This window comes from Erpetoichthys calabaricus, chromosome 11 (assembly GCF_900747795.2).
Source record: "Erpetoichthys calabaricus chromosome 11, fErpCal1.3, whole genome shotgun sequence".
In the NCBI taxonomy this organism is placed as follows: Eukaryota; Metazoa; Chordata; class Cladistia; order Polypteriformes; family Polypteridae; genus Erpetoichthys; species Erpetoichthys calabaricus.
The window spans coordinates 164,388,635-164,405,899 of record NC_041404.2 but is presented as its reverse complement, the minus strand read 5'-3'; the positions used below and the strand labels follow the sequence as shown (position 1 = coordinate 164,405,899).

The window sequence follows — 17,265 nt, the reverse complement described above, 5'->3', positions numbered from 1 at the left end:
ACTCATTAAACAATAAACTCTTCTCTCAATACACAATCCTCCACTCCCAGACACGTCACCACCCTACCTCCCAGCTCAGCTCAATGTTCTGGGCTTCCCAGAGTCCTTTTATATCCCTTGACCCGGAAGTGGCTCCAAGCCAAACCCACAAGTCCGTTTTCCTTCCAGGTCAGGGCAAAGTCCTTTTCTTCATCCCGGGAGCACATCGCTTCTTCCAGTCACGTGACTGGGATGCACTCCCGGGTTATAGGGCATGCCAGAGCCCACTAGCCCCCCTACAGTGACTCCTGGCGGCCCCCAAGGTATCCAGCAGGGCTGTGTCAAAACACCACAAAGTCCATGAGGCCCTGCTGGAACTCGGGGCGCAAATATGCTGTCCGGAGGGCTCCTCCTAGCGGCCTGGGGGTGACGACCGGAGTCCATAGCCGGTCGTCTGTCACAATATATATATATACACACTAGCAAAATACCCGCGCTTCGCAGCGGACAAATAGTGTGTTAAAGAGGTTATGAAAAAGTAAAGGAAACATTTTAAAAATAACGTAACATGATTGTCAATGTAATTGTGTTGTCATTGTTATGAGTGTTGCTGTCATATATATACACAAATACACATACATATATATTATATATATATATATATATATATATATATATATGACAGCAACACTCATAACAATGACAACACAATTACATTGACAATCATGTTACGTTATTTTTAAAATGTTTCCTTTTTTTTTTTTCATAACCTCTTTAACACACTACTTCTCTGCTGCGAAGCGCGGGTATTTTGCTATCTATATATATAAAGGAGAGTTGGGATCCAAGAGACTGTGTTTGTGTGTTTGTGGAGGGATGGAGAGTTAAGGCGGGTGTTGGAGTCATGTGATCATCTCCCCTCCCATTCACCTCATTTCATTCACTTCATTTCGCTCCAAGCTGAGCTCCGCAGCTGGCGCGGTCTTGCTGTTCTTGATTTGCTTTTCACATGGCCAAGTATACGTTGCATGCTCAAGAGTAAGCTCAGCGCACAGCTTGGTCATATTACAACCGGAGGGGCGAACTGACAACATGGTATACAAAGAGATCCTTAACAAATAATTATTGGTATAATTTCCCTCAGTTTATTATTTAAAATTTTAAAGCAGTATTTCGCCGCTGCGAAGCGCGGGCATTTTGCTATATATATATATATAGCAATGTATATGTAGATATGTGTATATGTAGATATGTATATATATGTATATATGTTTATGTATATATATGGTTACATAACCTCTTTAACACACTACTTCTCCGCTGCAAAGCGCGGGTATTTTGCTATATGTATATATATATATATATATGTGTCTGTACGTGTATATATATATATATATTTATATATATATATATATATATATATATATATATATATATATATATATATATATATATATATATATATATATATATATATATGTGTGTATGTATGTATGTGTGTATATGTATGTGTATATATATGTTGATATATGTATATATATGTGGATGTCTATATGTATATATATATATGTATATATGTTGATATGTGTATATGTAGATATGTATATAAGTATATATGTTTATGTATATATATATGTTTACATAACCTCTTTAACACACTACTTCTCCTCTGTGAAGCGCGGGTATTTTGCTAGTATATATATATATATATATATATATATATATATATATATATATATATATATATATATATATATATATATATATATATATTGTGGGGAACAGCCCAGCATAGAAACAGACAGGTAGACATGATTTTAAGCACCACAACACACGTTTATTTCCACTGTTTACAAATGAAACACACACACAACCCAGTGCCGCAGCACCAATCACCCTAAAGTCCAGGCCTCACAATGCCTCTTCTCTGGTCCGCCTCCACTTCACTCCCCCGAGCACCGTCCTCTTCCTCCCAACTCAAGCCATCGAATGGAGGGAGGTGGCCCCTTTTATACACACCCGGATGTGCTCCAGGTGCCTCCCAATTAGCTTCCGCCGGCACTCCCCAGTGTGGTGGAAGTACCGGCTGTGCACCCGGAAGCACTCCAGGTGTCCCTGGTCTTCTGCCCCCCAGCAATGCCGAGTGTGGCGGATGCACTAAAGAAAGAATATACTTGGCTTCTTTTAATATTGGCTAGACACTCACAACAATACAATAATCGAAGGAGAGCTACTGGAGAAAGCGTGACGATGTTGAGGGGGTCCTGCAGTCAATCTGGCCACGTTGAGAGAGAATGCGAAAGGTGTATTTCCTAGGTATGTGCAGAAGTGATGTCTACCATCCATCCGTAGATGAACTCTAATGTTCAGTGCAGTTGCCCAAGCTTTATACTTTTTCAGGTTCCAAACTAAGATTGTGCATTTGCCAAACATAGGATTCATTTACAGGGAAACTTTAAACAGCAGACAGTAGCCCCTGGCCATATATTGATCATCACCAAACAGTGAGCACTTTTAAACATCCTGCTTGATTCGTCTTCCACTTGTTTTTTCTTCTCAGGTTCTCTCTGTCAACTGGTTTGTGTGGATTCATCTGTATTTATTTATGACCTCAATTACCTGTTTTAAAGAAAATAATGTGAATGGAATAAACCTTACAGATCACAGTGGCACACTTCAAACCTTTGGTCACCCATGTTCAGATGGAATACAGCTTAATCCCACCACTTTGTACATGTCGTGACTGGGGAGTCCCAAAAGCTCCAAAGCACTTTCAAAGAATACCATCAAACCCTGACAAGAAAGGGCCTTGAAAAAAAAAAAAAAGGTTTATTTTACAAAAGGCTTTGCAATGCACATGGCTCCAAATAGCACAAGGGAATTGCCTGAAAAGGCGAGGCAACAGCAGTAAACAAAGTCCCAATACAGAATCCAGAGGTATAGTCAAAAACAGAGTGGAGGTTTGAAAATCATTAAACACAGTCCCAATATGGAATCCAAAGATGTTGGTGAGAAACAGAGCACAGGTTTGAAGATCCGGGATATAACAAGGCAAAGGCAAAGACAAGAAGCACTCCACTCTCTAGCATGTTCAAAATGAACTACCAAAAACTGTGGAAGGCCCTCCCACAAACAGAGTGGAGGGCTGTTCCTGCTGGTGATTGGCAGATGGCCCCGCCACTTGTGGGAACCACCCACCAAATACAAGGGACATAACCATTACCACTATCAATTCAACACAAACAAAAATCTTCTTCTTCTTCTTTTGGCTGCTACTGTTAGGGGTCGCCACAGCGGATCATCTTCTTCCATATCTTTCTGTCCTCTTTTTCTGTTGCACCCATCACCTGCATGTCCTCTCTCACCACATCCCTAAACCTTCACTTAGGCCTTCCTCTTTTCCTCTTCCCTGTCAGCTCTATCCTTAGCATCCTTCTCCCAATATACCCAGCATCTCTCCTCTGCACATGTCCAAACCATGTCCAAACTTTGTCTCCCGACTGTCCAACCTGAGCTGACCCTCTAATGTCCTCATTTCTAATCCTATCCATCCTTGTCACGCCCAGTGCAAATCTTAGCATCTTTAACTCAAACAAAAATGTACTTAATAAATAAAAGAAACATAAATACAAGTAAATCGCACAAATTACACAAATTACAACAGACCACAAGCATGACTTTGAACCCCAGCCAGGGTTGAAATGCTGCCTGAAATATGACAGTACAAGACTCTTTTTCTATCCTCTGACCCTAATTCACTTTATCTATTAAAGTGGCAGTCAGAACATTCCACCATCTCAATGAGAGTTTGTCAAGAAAGTTGGGCATCTGCCACATATAACAGTGACTTGCACATCAGGCCTCTGTGCCAGTGAAAAAGCTCCTTGAATGTTTCTGGCTCCTACATTTCACTTTGTCTCAATTCACGTCAGACAGACAGAATGACGCTCTAGAGAGTCTGCTTTTACCATCACGGCTTTTTTTTTTTTATTAAGATCTATACATGCGGCAAGAACAGGTGAATGTCAAGAAGTTGGCCCTGCCAGCTGCCATCAGGGGGAACTGCATGTCTGGACGTGCTGAACATGAAGATGAAACAAGTTGTCACAAAGTGCGTGATCATTTCTAAACACCAGCGGGTCACTCAGGAGCGTGGGAGACTGAAGACTTGTGAAATAAAGTTTGTTGTTTGTAACTTGCTTTGAGATGTGTGGTGGCAGGCAGCCGAATGTTGTTTGTTTTTGTTTTTTTCCCCCCAGATGAAGCCTGCATGTGTTTAGGCACCTTGAAGCAGCTGGCGGCGATTCAGATGTGTGTTTTGTTTGCAGGATTCATCAGGAATACTGAGTGGAATAAGACGAGATCTCCAAAAGTGACAGCAGTTTATAGAATGACAAATAGAATAAGTACATGCATCCATCCATTTTCTGCACTGGAGTCTCCAGGCACAAGGCAGAAAAGTGCATTTTCTTATACCAGGATAATTTAGAATAACCTGTTAACCTTGTAAGAACATTTGTGGCATATAAAAGGAAACCAGAATAGGTAGAGAAAGCCCGAAGGAACAATATGCAAAATCCACGTACCCTTGAAAGTGAACCCAGATCACTAGAGAGCAGACGCCACACCACCTACCACTACACAACTGTGTCTGCCTGATGCCTGATACCAAAAGGAATTACAGTGGTGACGACTGAGAGAAACGAGGCATGAGCTCCCCTGAAAGAATCATTTGTGAAATTGTGAGGGGGTCTCTGAAGCACCCACAATTAAACATTTAATATATATATATATACTGTATATAGATAGATAGATAGATAGATAGATAGATAGATAGATAGATAGATAGATAGATAGATAGATAGATAGATAGATAGATAGATAGATAGGGTGGCGCAGTGGTAGTGCTGCTGCCTCGCAGTTAGGAGACCTGGGTTCGCTTCCCGGGTCCTCCCTGCGTGGAGTTTATATGTTCTCCCCGTGTCTGCGTGGGTTTCCTCCTACAGTCCAAAAACATGCAGGTTAGGTGGATTGGCAATTCTAAATTGGCCCTGCTTGGTGTGTGTGTGTCCTGCAGTGGGTTAGCACCCTGCCTGGGCTTGGTTCCTGCCTTGTGCCCTGTGTTGGCTGGGATTGGCAACAGCAGACCCCTGTGTTCGGATTCAGCGGGTTGGAAAATGGATGAATGGATATATATATATTGTGAACACCAGGGGGCGGACACAACAGTCACTGAGTCCCAGTCCAGCACACAACACACCTTTATTAAGCATGGGAAATGGTTTTCCCTCGTTTCCCACCTTATACAGCACTGTACAATAAGCTCCAATACACAGTCCATCCATCCATCCATTATCCAACCTGATATATCCTAACTACAGGGTCACAGGGGTCTGCTGGAGCCAATCCCAACCAACACAGGGCGCAAGGCAGGAAACAAACACCAGGCAGGGCACCAGCCCACCAAAGCCAATACATGGTCTCTTACTTTTACTTCTTTGCTCTTTGTTCTGTCTCTTGTCCACCTCCACTCCTCCTCCCACAAGCTCTCTGAATGGAGTGAGGTGGCCCCTTTTATAGAGTACCCAGAAGTGTGCCAGATGTTCAATTATCTCCTTCCAGCTGCACCTATGGGTGTGGTAGCAACCTTGCAGAGGATGACTCAGACATACTCGATGCGCCCCCTGGTGGTGGCCACAACTCCCAGCAGGGTTAAGCTTCCATGCCCCAAACCTGTGGCACTGTAGCAAGCCAGGGGGGCTGCCCTCTGTCATCCCAGGGGAGATGTATTGCCCCATGCAAGCACCTTCCCCCAGTCCTTCGGTTAGGGGGGCATCCCAGCCTGGTAAGAATCCTGGCTGTTTATTACAATTTCCATCCATCCATTATCCAACCCGCTATATCCTAACTACAGGGTCACGGGGGTCTGCTGGAGCCAATCCCAGCCAACACAGGGCACAAGGCAGGAAACAAAGGGACATAACCAGCCCACCGCAGGGCATATTACAATATATGTATATATATATTTTTTTTTTTTGCATTTTCTGGACCGTTACAACTTTTTCTGATTTGGAGTTGTGTGTGTGTGTGTGTGTGTATATATATATATATATATAAAATCCAATGTCTGTCTGTCTGTCTGTCTGTCTGTCTGTCCGCTTTAAGATCAGGGTTTTTTTTTTTCTATAATTTACTTGAACCTTCCGGTTGATTGTGCAACTTCTGTCATCGTGCTAACTATCATAGTTCGCTTGCGGTACGATTTATTTGCATGAATCCAAAAGAGACACAGAGGGCCAAGGGGAGGGCGGCAGAACCCTCCTCACTCACGCACCAGCCTTGCATCTGTCTAGCTAGCTAACGAGAGAACTACTTAACAGATTTAGATTGGGCTTTTTTCTAGAATTTGCTTGAACATTATCTCATCGCGCTAAGAATCATAGTTCGCTTGCAGGAGCGATATATATTCACGCCAATCCGAGACAGAGGCTGCGGGCCGAGGGGAGGAGGAAGTGTGACGTCAGAAGTGGAGAGTCGGTCTGCCTCTGTGTTTAGGAGTGTACCTCACCTACGCTTAGCTAGCAATACATTTTGTTTATTGATTTTTAAAGTTTGTCCTGTTTCACTACTACACAGGCGGAGCCACGGGGGACGACTAGTATATATTGTGGAAGGTAGCCCGGACACAGACAGGCGGACACCGAAGGTCCAAACACCAACACACGTTTATTGTACATTTTCACTATTTACAAACACCCTTTAGTCCAGGCCTCTCTCTCTCTAATGCCTCTCTTCTGACCGCCTCCACTCCTCTCCTCCGAGCTCTGTCCTCTTCCACGCGACTCCAGCTATCGAATGGAGGGAGGTGGCCCCTTTTATGTTCACCCAGACGTGCTCCAGGTGCCTCCCGATGAACTTCCGCCGGCACTTACTGGTGTGTCGGAAGTGCCGGCTGAGCACCCGGAAGCACTCTGGGTGTCACTGGCATTCCTTCTGCCAGCACCTCAGTGTGTGGCGGAAGTGCTGACGGCCAGGGCTCTTCAGGCATCAGGACACCCCCTCGCAGTGACCACGGGCCCCTATAGGGTTGAGCTTCCATGCTCTGTTCCCATGGTCCCCATACCAGGAATGGCTGAGCTCCTTCCATGCTGTCCTCCATTATGGCCTCCTGTCCATTTACCTTTGCACCTACAATTATATATATATATATATATAGTAGTGACCTTCTATGTGAGTAGAGGAAGAAATGACGGCTCTGTGACAACAAAAGTAATAGAAAAATAGAACGGTTTATCTTTTTTTTCCTAATGATTTCAAACAGAAATTAACATTGTAAAATGTCTTGAACTTATGTCACAGTATGATAAAGAAATCAGCATTGACTATTTACATTTCTGACTGTTACTTCTAAATTGTTTTGGCCATGGAGAACTCCCTGACTGTTACAATCACGTTGATTCTGTACTTTGATCGCTTTTTATATTTGCATTTACTTACCTGCTTGTTTTTGTTTCAGGAGTTCCCGCGAACAGTCTGGAGTGGTATAAAGACTCCATTCCCCTGAACAAATTGAAAAATGGCCGCTACAAGGTGCTGAGCAGCGGAGGGTTGCAGATTACAAAAGTGCGTCCTGAGGATTCCGGAATCTTTCAGTGTTTTGCTCAGAACTTTGCTGGGGAGATCCAAACCCACACCTATCTTGACGTCACAAGTGAGTGTCATTGAAATAAAGAATGCTGGGTCATTTCCAAATGTGAGGAGAATTTAAATTCCTGCTGGGCTTGTAATTGTACGTGTGATGTGCTTCCTCAAAATGTAAATGTGAGTTTAGCAAAGTACCATCATAAAGAAGTTTGGGACCATGAAGTGATCTCATTGCTTGACTAGAAAGTCAATGGCAGAGCTCCTATGATATTAAAGCACCAGGGTCTAATATTTCCCCAGGTCCACACTCTTCTAGAAAAAGGGCTGTCTTCGATAAATTTGGACCAGAAAAATTATTCTTATTAGAGCTCAACCGTATCTTCCAGTAAATTTCAGTTTGTGCTCAGTAAGTAGGCCACTTCAAGCAATTCTTGTTGTTAAGCTCCCAGAGTTTCAGAGTTTTAAAGCCTTTCGATTCCATTTCTAGTTAGGTTTACATCAAAGGGTTCCCTAAAACAGAATTATGTTATGTTCTGACATAAACATGATGGCGTTCTCATGTAAACTGGAACCAGTCACTCTTAGCTATATTCAAATTTGACAGTGTGGAATCCAATCGGACAAGTTTATTTATTTCACCAGCTATATTACCAATCTAAGACAGGTTGAAATCTAATAAGCTGATTTCTGTCTGTCCGGTAGCAACTGTCTCTGGTACATATTCAACATTAATGTTTGCAGTGCACCATCTGTTGGAATGTATTTTGCAATGCATGTCAAAATCGAATTCATTGCATTTTTCATTCCAACTGATAGTGCATGAATCATATACCAAATGGCATGTAACAGAGACACAGCAACCGGATGGACACACAGATACAAGGACACTTACACAGACACTGATCCTAAAGTTAAGGTGGAAGAGTAACAGAGATGAGCAATTGTCTTTTGAGGACAGCAAAGAAGCTGATTACTTTTTATTGTCTCCAATCATTTTACAAAGTCATAAGCGAAAACCAGAATTAGTATTTGTTGTAGTGCTTGAGTGCTAGCCTCTCGCTGTTGCAAACAAAGTTCAAACACTCCTTTAGTGCAAGTGGCCATCTTACTTTTCAAGTCCAGGATCACCTAGCACTCACATCACATACCTTTCAGTTCTGTGTTTTTTACTTTTTTCTAACGGACTTAGTAATTATTGGAGTAACAGAGAGAAAGTGTGAACGTTAATGGGGACTTCCAAAAGATGAATCTTAAAACAGGCAGAGATCTGATGCATGTCTGTCTTTTTAACTTTTAATCAAAACCAGAATATAAGCCAAAAAGTCTCAGTAAATTTTTTTACATTTATTACCAATATGTTGCTTTCCTTATTTTGTTTGTTTTTGTGTTTACATCCAAATTAAAACATTACTTGAAATTTTTGTCAAATCCTATCACAAAGTTTTTATTTAAATTTTCCGGTGTCTCCTTTGGGTTATACGTAAAAGTTTGACATCAGTATTAGGTTTTAACACACAACGATATTCAATCTAATATATGTTTTGCTTTTTGTTTTTTTTTTTTATTTTGAGTCAGATTTTTTTTTACCAAGTGCCACCATTCTGTGGCTTCATGGCTGTGATGCTCTGACCTGTCATTAAGGGGTGTGGTCTCAGAGGTCGTGACCTGTGACACACTAGTGTTACAGTGTAAAGAGTAGCACAATGCACCTCCTAGCCATCTGAGATTACAGATTAGCGAGGGCGTTTCTTTGTTTGACTTTTACTGCACAGGCTTGAGCTTTGACTGTTGACAACACACTTTGGTTTCTGTTTTGGTTAGCATGAAAGCTAAGACATGTCTCCGGTTTAGAATTTTGTTTGGTTTCATCTTCTGGTCTCGTACATTCCCACCTGCCTCCTAGTTCATTCTAGGTAGGACATTACCAAAGCTAAATATTTTATTTTTATGTTTTTGTTGAGTTGCTGTAGCTTTAAGCTCTGTATTTGTAAAATGGAAAATTTAGATTCGTATCTGTGTGCGCTGCCATTATCTATAGCAATGGGGTGCTTATGTTATGGCTCCTGCCCTCATTGACTCTTGTGGCTAGGAACAGACACATTGCCTTCAGCAACATGGCAGCACCCAAAAACATATTAGTAATCATTTATAACAACAAAATGACAAAAGCACATAATCCAAAAATGATATTTAGTGAATCAGGATGTTCAAAATGAGAATCTGTTAAATGAATACAACAAATACTGCTACAGTAATGCATGAAAAATTAATAGAAATTGGGGCATGGACTCTATTAATGGTATCCTAACATAGCCTAGCAATCAAATGGCATCATAGCAATTGCAAAATGGACGTGCTCATGAAAAAGAAACACTAAAATAACCATGCAATGACACTAATGAAATCTCTATATTGTAAGAAAAGGCACTACATTGCGCCCGACCCGACACAGATTGACTCGGAGGCACGTGTAAATCAAATAAACTTTTTATTTTTCTTCAGCTGGAGGGCATGTCTTCCCCTTAATACCTCCAGCCACAACACAGTCCCAAACACAGTACACTAAGCAACACTAACTCACTCCTTCTTCTTCCGCCACCACTCCTCCTCCCGACTCTGGCCGCTGAGTGGTGGTCGCTGACTCCCTTTATAGTCCACCCAGAAGTTCTCCAGGTGTTTCATTGCCGAGTTCCGGCTGCACTTCCGGGTGTGACGAATATGCCACCCACGCGGGCTCAGGAGTCCCAGGTACAGCACCCCCTGGTGCTGCCTGCAGGACCCAACAGGGCTGCACCCAACTCCAAGTCCCATGGAGCCCTGCGGGAATCCAAGGCACCACTCCAACTCAGGGGGGAGGCCATCTAGCATCCAGGGGGAGGTATTGCACTGTCCTGGGCTGCTCCCCCTGAATATAGTGTGCAGGGGCGTCCCGGCTGGGCATGAACCCCCGGCCGCCTGCCACAATATACATATATATATATACAATGCTAAAGGTTGTGCCCATCTGTCACACAGTTGCTTGCAAAGCAGTGGTGCCAGAACTTTGACCTTGGTCTTAATTTAAAGCTTATTATGTGATACACACTGTTAGGAGAAAAATAATTTGGGTAGTGGCAGCCTCCGCAAAGTTATCGGGGTTCATATCTTTCAAACTGCTCATTAAGATGAGATGGCAGAAAGGAAAAAAATACCAGTGATAACATCTGCTAAGTGTTAAGAACTTTGCTGAGGGCATCTTCTGAGCATCAAGAATGGGATCCAGAAAGCACGTGTGACAAGATAGACAAATGCCTGCGCAAATTGACTGGTACTCTTGTCCACCAAAGTTATTGTTATGGTCACAAAATTCAGTCCTACACACCGTAATGGCACAGAAAAGATCTCCAGCAGTGACTTCTGCTAAGCACAGGAGGCGCATGAGTAATGAAGGACAATGAGAGGAAAGTCTGAATACAGAGCCATTGAGCAGTGGGCTAATGTTATGGCTCATTGACATGCCAGACATATTCCATGATCCAGAATGCAAGAACGAAAATGACAGAGAAATGGACAGTATGCTGACAAACGAGGAGATTGTCCAATACTCATGTGCAGACACTGCTTTTAACATTTCTACATCCATGTGTGCTTGAAGAGCAGTACTTTCCAGAGTTAGATGTGTTCACTGTCGGCTGGTGTTTTTTTGTACTGAATGTCTGGCCAAAATGGAAATATTTGGCTTGCCCTATATGGACCACTTTAATTCAAGGGCCCCGTGTTTCATAGTAATTCTAAAACATTTAAACAAACGAATTTCTGACACTTTCAGTCACCATGTGATTGTGACATTTGTGCTGTAGCAAGTAAGCCAGTGTCAGAGTGGACGATAGTCACTGTGACATACTGGACTTTAATTTAGAGAGATTTTTACCATAGACATTGCAAAGATAGGATTGAATAGGCATCCTGTGAAAATCATATCATTTCTTTAAATAATAAAAAGGGGTGGCCTCATTTTAGGGGAGACCTCTGACCAAAGAAAGAACTGGTCTGCCTGGAGGTGAACTATTTATTGTTTATTCCTGCTAATGTCTGGCCAGAATTTCCCCCTACTTTTTTAACATCTTTCTTACAAGTACCATAGCACTCCATGTCAGGATTGCGCATGGATCAGTAATATGGAGTTGTTTTTTTTATGGTGAAAGCTTTCAACTCCCTCTTGAGCTAAAAAGGATTCAGATTAGAGAAGCAGGATGAATTTCCATATTGTGCCACATGGATGAGAAGCGCCTCTCACTAATGAGAAAAGCTTGAGTGAGCTTCAGAGGCTTTCCATGAAGTCAGTGGGACATCTGTTTTCTGAGGTGAGCGGATGCGCACAGTTGAGTTTGTATGCGGTTGTTTTCAGTGGTATCTGGTTGTAAAAAAAACAAAATACCCCAAATACATGGAAACATAACCAGTGCGTGACATACTGAGAACAACTCAGAACAGCAGCAGAGGACCCTCGTACTAATTCATATGTATAGTACACTTTCATAATTAGAATAAAATCAATGCTTAATTGATGTATAGAATATGAGCAATATAAATATTGAAACATTTTTTTTTAAATCATAACATTTTTAAATAGCCACTGTTTATTGAAAGTTTTCACTCTGCTCTAAATAAATAAGATTGCACAATTTTCCGGTTGACACTAGGAATGAAAAGCAAGAGGGTGGCAGATTACAAAAGTACCTCCTTAGGATTGCAGAATCTTTCAGCACTTCATTCTGTACTTTTCTGGAGCGCTGGTTGTAAATGCCTTAATGGATGGACAGGGATCCCGACTGGGATGGAGGACAATGGATTACCCTAATGAAAGGACAACCTGGATGAAGGATGGCTCCTGGTTCTAATCCCAGTCTTGAAGAAAGAATAATGGATGGACCGGGGAGGACAGTACTCCTCTGGCATGGTCCAATTTGGGACACCCGCAGGGTGGAAGGGCAACCCTGTGGGGTTCTTGGGAGCTTTTGGGGGAAGACCTCCCTGTTTTGTGAGCTTCGATGAGACCTGGAAGTGCTTCTTGCTGTGTGTTGCTATGATACCAAAAGGACTTCTGGGTCCAATGTTGAAGGAGCCGCCTCACCTTGAAAGGCAAGTAATACTCAGGAGGAGCTTTACATGGCTTGCCTGTGAGGCGTGGAAGGAGAGGATAATCTTCAACTATTGGTAAGACAAAGCCTGTGAAGCTACTGTTTACCAATAAACGTGTTTTATTTGAACCACTAAGTCTTTTGCTATGTTGTGTCTTGAGTTTTGGGTCACAGCAGCATGACCTTACTGGCATAATGGTGTACAAGCAATTCATTACACAATCACAAGTCACTGAGGTGTATAGGCCCTCTTAAAGCACTTCATTGTTCAAGTGGTGCTCTGCTGAGTGTGTGTTTTAAGACCTCACTTAACCCTGCCACTTATGCAGTTAGCTCAAGCACATCCCTACTCAAGTGTCCCTAAATAAGAGCTGAAGAAATGTGAAAAAGCAGTAACATTAAACAAACAGAAAGAAAAAACAAATGTCCAACAAACAAGAAAAAACACACAGGACAGAATCATGTGGCGAGAAACACACAGGAAAAATCTACATGAGAATAAATTGTTTGCGAAGTATATACCACAAAATGACAAGAAATGTGAGGTGGTGAGACCTCGAAATTATAGCAGCCAAACCAGGACTTCACTAGAGATAGGTCTCATCCAGTCAGCCTGGCCCCAAAATCAAAATGCAGGCTTTATGGCCTGCACAAGCCCAACATGAGGTTTAGGCTTTAACATTACTCAAAATGCCTTTTAAGGTAGAGGATGAACATAGAATTCTGCCGTGAATAGATAAAAACAAATTAATGTTTGTGTATTAAATAACCAAGGTGTAAAAATGGTGAAATAAGGAAAAATGGCTAAAATGAAGACCAAAATGGTAAACCTATAAAGGCAACTCAAGGCAAACAAGTCCCAACTGTAATCTAAAAATCAGAATCCAAAAAGAAAGAGAAAATCTACAGAAAATTAGAACAATGCAAACTCGACACTCCTCTGTGACATTTAGGCCAGCTTCCTCTCCCAGCTGGGATTCTTATCCTTGTTTTCAGTATTTTTATTCACTTGTGGGTCATTGTATTATGTTAATGTCACTTTCATGTATTATGTGCTTTGCTATGTGGGTGGGGCTATCTGCCAATCACTGCCAGGAACCGCCCTCCACCCCTTAAATCCAGAGGATCTCCCACAGTTCCTGGTGGTTCATTCTCAATAAGCCTGGGAGTGTTTGGTGAGGTCTGTGATTCTTCTTTACTTCTTGTAATTACCGTATTTTTGACCCCATGCTTTGTTTTTTTGACTTCACCCTGGATATTCTGTTTTGGGATTTTGTTTGCTTTGGATTGCATTCTTGCTTTAGGCAAACCCTTTGCCTTTTGTGCTCTATGGAGTTTGCTTTTATTTTAGAGCATTTTTTTTTAAATAAATATTTTATTTTCTAATAGTTATTCAAGGCCCTTTACTTGTCTAGCCTGGGTTTTTTGACTATGTTCCCCTCAGTGGGCATTTATGGAACTTGCATGCTTTGGGACTCTGAGCATTCAGAATATTCTTGATGACTCTCTGAGGGACCTTTCTCTTCAGCCTAAACATAAAGGCTGGGGTACATCATAAAACACAAAGAATGTAGTATAGATACACCACACATAATTACTAAATGATGATTTAATAGAATAAGAAAAAGTACAATACAAATGTTTGTGATGTGCCATCTGTTGGAATGACTAATGCAATGCATTTTATTACTACATGCATTACATGATACATTCCAGTAGAAGGTGCAATGCAAATGTTAATGCTGAGTTCTAATTTAATTATTTAGTTTTCAATCCAACTTAGACGAATAGCATAGTGAATAATAATAAGCATAAATTGTTCAGAAATTTCAAATTGACGCATAAAAGTATTTATTTTGAGACCTCAGAATCAAACATTGAATTGTCTGAAAACAGCAGGCAGAAAAGACCCCCAGAAACACTTTTTAGCACACCGTGGAGAACTGAGCCTCAAGTTGAAAGTGCTCCAAAACAGCTTCTCCTAAAGGAGATGGAGGAGATTATTACTGATGGCATAACATTTTACAACCATTCTCTTCACAACAGCTTCCAGTGTGTCCACATGTAGTCCTGTGATGGAGCAGGCCTTCCTGATAAGTCTGTTCAGGCATTGTGTGTCTTTTGAACTGAAGTTGTTTCCGCAGGAGGCCACAGCATAGAACACCACACTCGGTACAATCGACTGGTAGAACATTTCCAGCAGCTTGCTGCATACATCAAAAGACCTGTGTCTCCTCAGGATGTCCAGTCTGCTCAGGCCCTTTTGTACAGCAGAATTGTATAGTCAGACTTGTCCAGTTTGCTGTTTCTGTGAACCGCCAGTTACTTGTAGGTTTTCCACGTTTTCCACTCTTCCATTCGCACTCCCCAAAAATGGTGACTATGTCAGAGTTTTTTTGGTATGCCAGAAGTCCACCACCTGCTCTTTTGTCTTACTGATGTTGAATTGCAAGTGGATCTCCCAACACCACAAGGCAAAGTCCTCCACAAGCCTCCTGTACTCCGACTCCTCTCCCTTATTAATGCAGCTTATAATGGAGGAATCATCTGAGAATTTCTGTAGATGGCAAGCGCTGATATTAAATTGGAAGTCTGTTGTGTTGAGGGTAAACAGGAAGGAGACAGGACAGTTCCCTGTGGTGCTCCAGTATTACACACCACCATTTCTGACACACGGTCCCTGAGTCTCACAAACTGCTGTCTGTCGGTCAGGTAGTCCGTGATCCAGGGGATTGAGGAGTATCCGGATGCATAGTGAGAAAGAATATTTAGAATTAAGGTGCTTCAGCCTTTCCAAATAATAAAAGTATGGTGCTAATAGAACTATAAGAAGCATGACACTTATGTATTAAATAAGAATGTGTTAAGCTAACTGAACAAATGTAATCTAATGCAAAAAAGTATAAGGAAGTGGGCATTGTCTAAAACCGCTGAGTTGTATACACCCTATAACCTTTAGGACAAAACTTGCTGTAACTGGACTTATGTACGTGCAAGCTAGCAGAAGTATATTTCCTAAAACTGTGAAAATGCTGACCACACTTTATCTGTAACAAACTGTTTTTTCTGCACATACAAATTCAGGATGTGGACAGGGGCTACAGCAAACCATGTAATAACCTCAAGATGAACTGCTATGTTTTTTTTTTTATTCTTGTCAACGAACTTGAGTATTTAAAGGAAGTCTCTCTTACCTGCTGGCAGGCTGACGGTCTGTAGCACACTGGAACGTGACAGGGTCTGCAGCCTCCCTCTTCTCACCAAGAATTAAAGAAATTGCTTTTTACTTTTTATCGGTGTCCGCCTTCTGTTGTTCTCGACTTCAGCGTCCACAAAAGCCTTAAGTTTTGTTTCCCTGTTGTTGAGGCAGAATGGTGTTAAAGGCACTGGAAAAATCAAAGAACATGATCTTGACTGTGGTGCCAGCTTTGTCCAAGTGGGAGTAGGCTCTGTGTTAGCATGTCGATCATGACATCCACCACACCCATATGAGAACATGACAGGCAAATTGTAGAGGATCAAAACGTTCTGAAACCCGAGATCAGAGCTGTTTCATGACCAGCCTCTTAAAGGCCTTCTTGATGTGTGAAGTAAGAGCAATTGGTCTGAAGTCAAAGGGATGCCAGAGATGCCCTGCTGCTTAGGTGGTACAGGTTGACACATGTGCAGGGCTGACGCTATATGATGCCACATTTTAACATTTTTACAAAGGATTGCGCACAGTGTGTTGCTAGTAATTTCACACTACAGTTAACCTTTAATTTACATCATTGTGTGTTTTCTGTTCATTAGTGTATACTGTTTGTTAATTATCTTTTATGGTTTGTTTTGACACGTCTTCATTATTTTATTTATATTATTTTTATTAAAAAAAATCCTTCCAGTAAATAAAACCTTCTTCAGTGGTTAGTTCAAAATTCACTAGAGGCTTACGTATCATAATTGAGATGACAGTATATTTATATGTATATTCTATGTGCAGCACCTGGAAGTCCTCACAAAGGCTTGTTTTGTAATTATTAATTTCGAGTATTGTCAGTCACATAGCCTCATTTCACATAGAATGAGGGTGCTAGTGAATGGAGATTAGCAGTCCAGCTCAATTCTTGCTGCCCCTTACTATGTTATCATCTTATGTTTTGTTTCCTCTCTTACAAAATATCCCTCCCAGTGTAGTTGAAACAGTACGCATTTACCTGAAGATGAGCAGTCTAATGAATATAAAGTACCAGGAAATACTCCTGGATGTGTTCCCAAGGATTGTGTCATTAGTTCCAGGACACTTGGGGACCAATAGATTTTTTTACATTTGTACGGTTTAGCAAATCAATACACTGAGACATTGAGGGTCTCATACTAAGTCAGTGGAGAGTGCTGCCAGGTTACACTGCCTGCCTTATGCCATACTGTAACAAACTTAGATGCATAGTATGTGCCTGAAAGGAGATACTGAGCCATTGTGTCACTTAACGCCCATAGCTCTGAAGCCTGAACATCACATCTCTGAAGCTCGTCTACACAG

At 41.6% G+C, this 17,265-nt stretch overlaps 1 protein-coding gene across 1 annotated transcript in view; it reads left to right on the top strand.

Annotated features, from left to right (window-relative positions):
• sdk1a (sidekick cell adhesion molecule 1a) overlaps positions 1–17,265 on the top strand; it is a 1,749,737-nt gene that overhangs the window by 1,248,006 nt on the left and 484,466 nt on the right. The window contains exon 9 of the mRNA XM_051933783.1: positions 7,496–7,690. Coding sequence (XP_051789743.1) covers positions 7,496–7,690 — 195 coding nt within the window. The remainder of the gene's footprint in view (positions 1–7,495; positions 7,691–17,265) is intronic.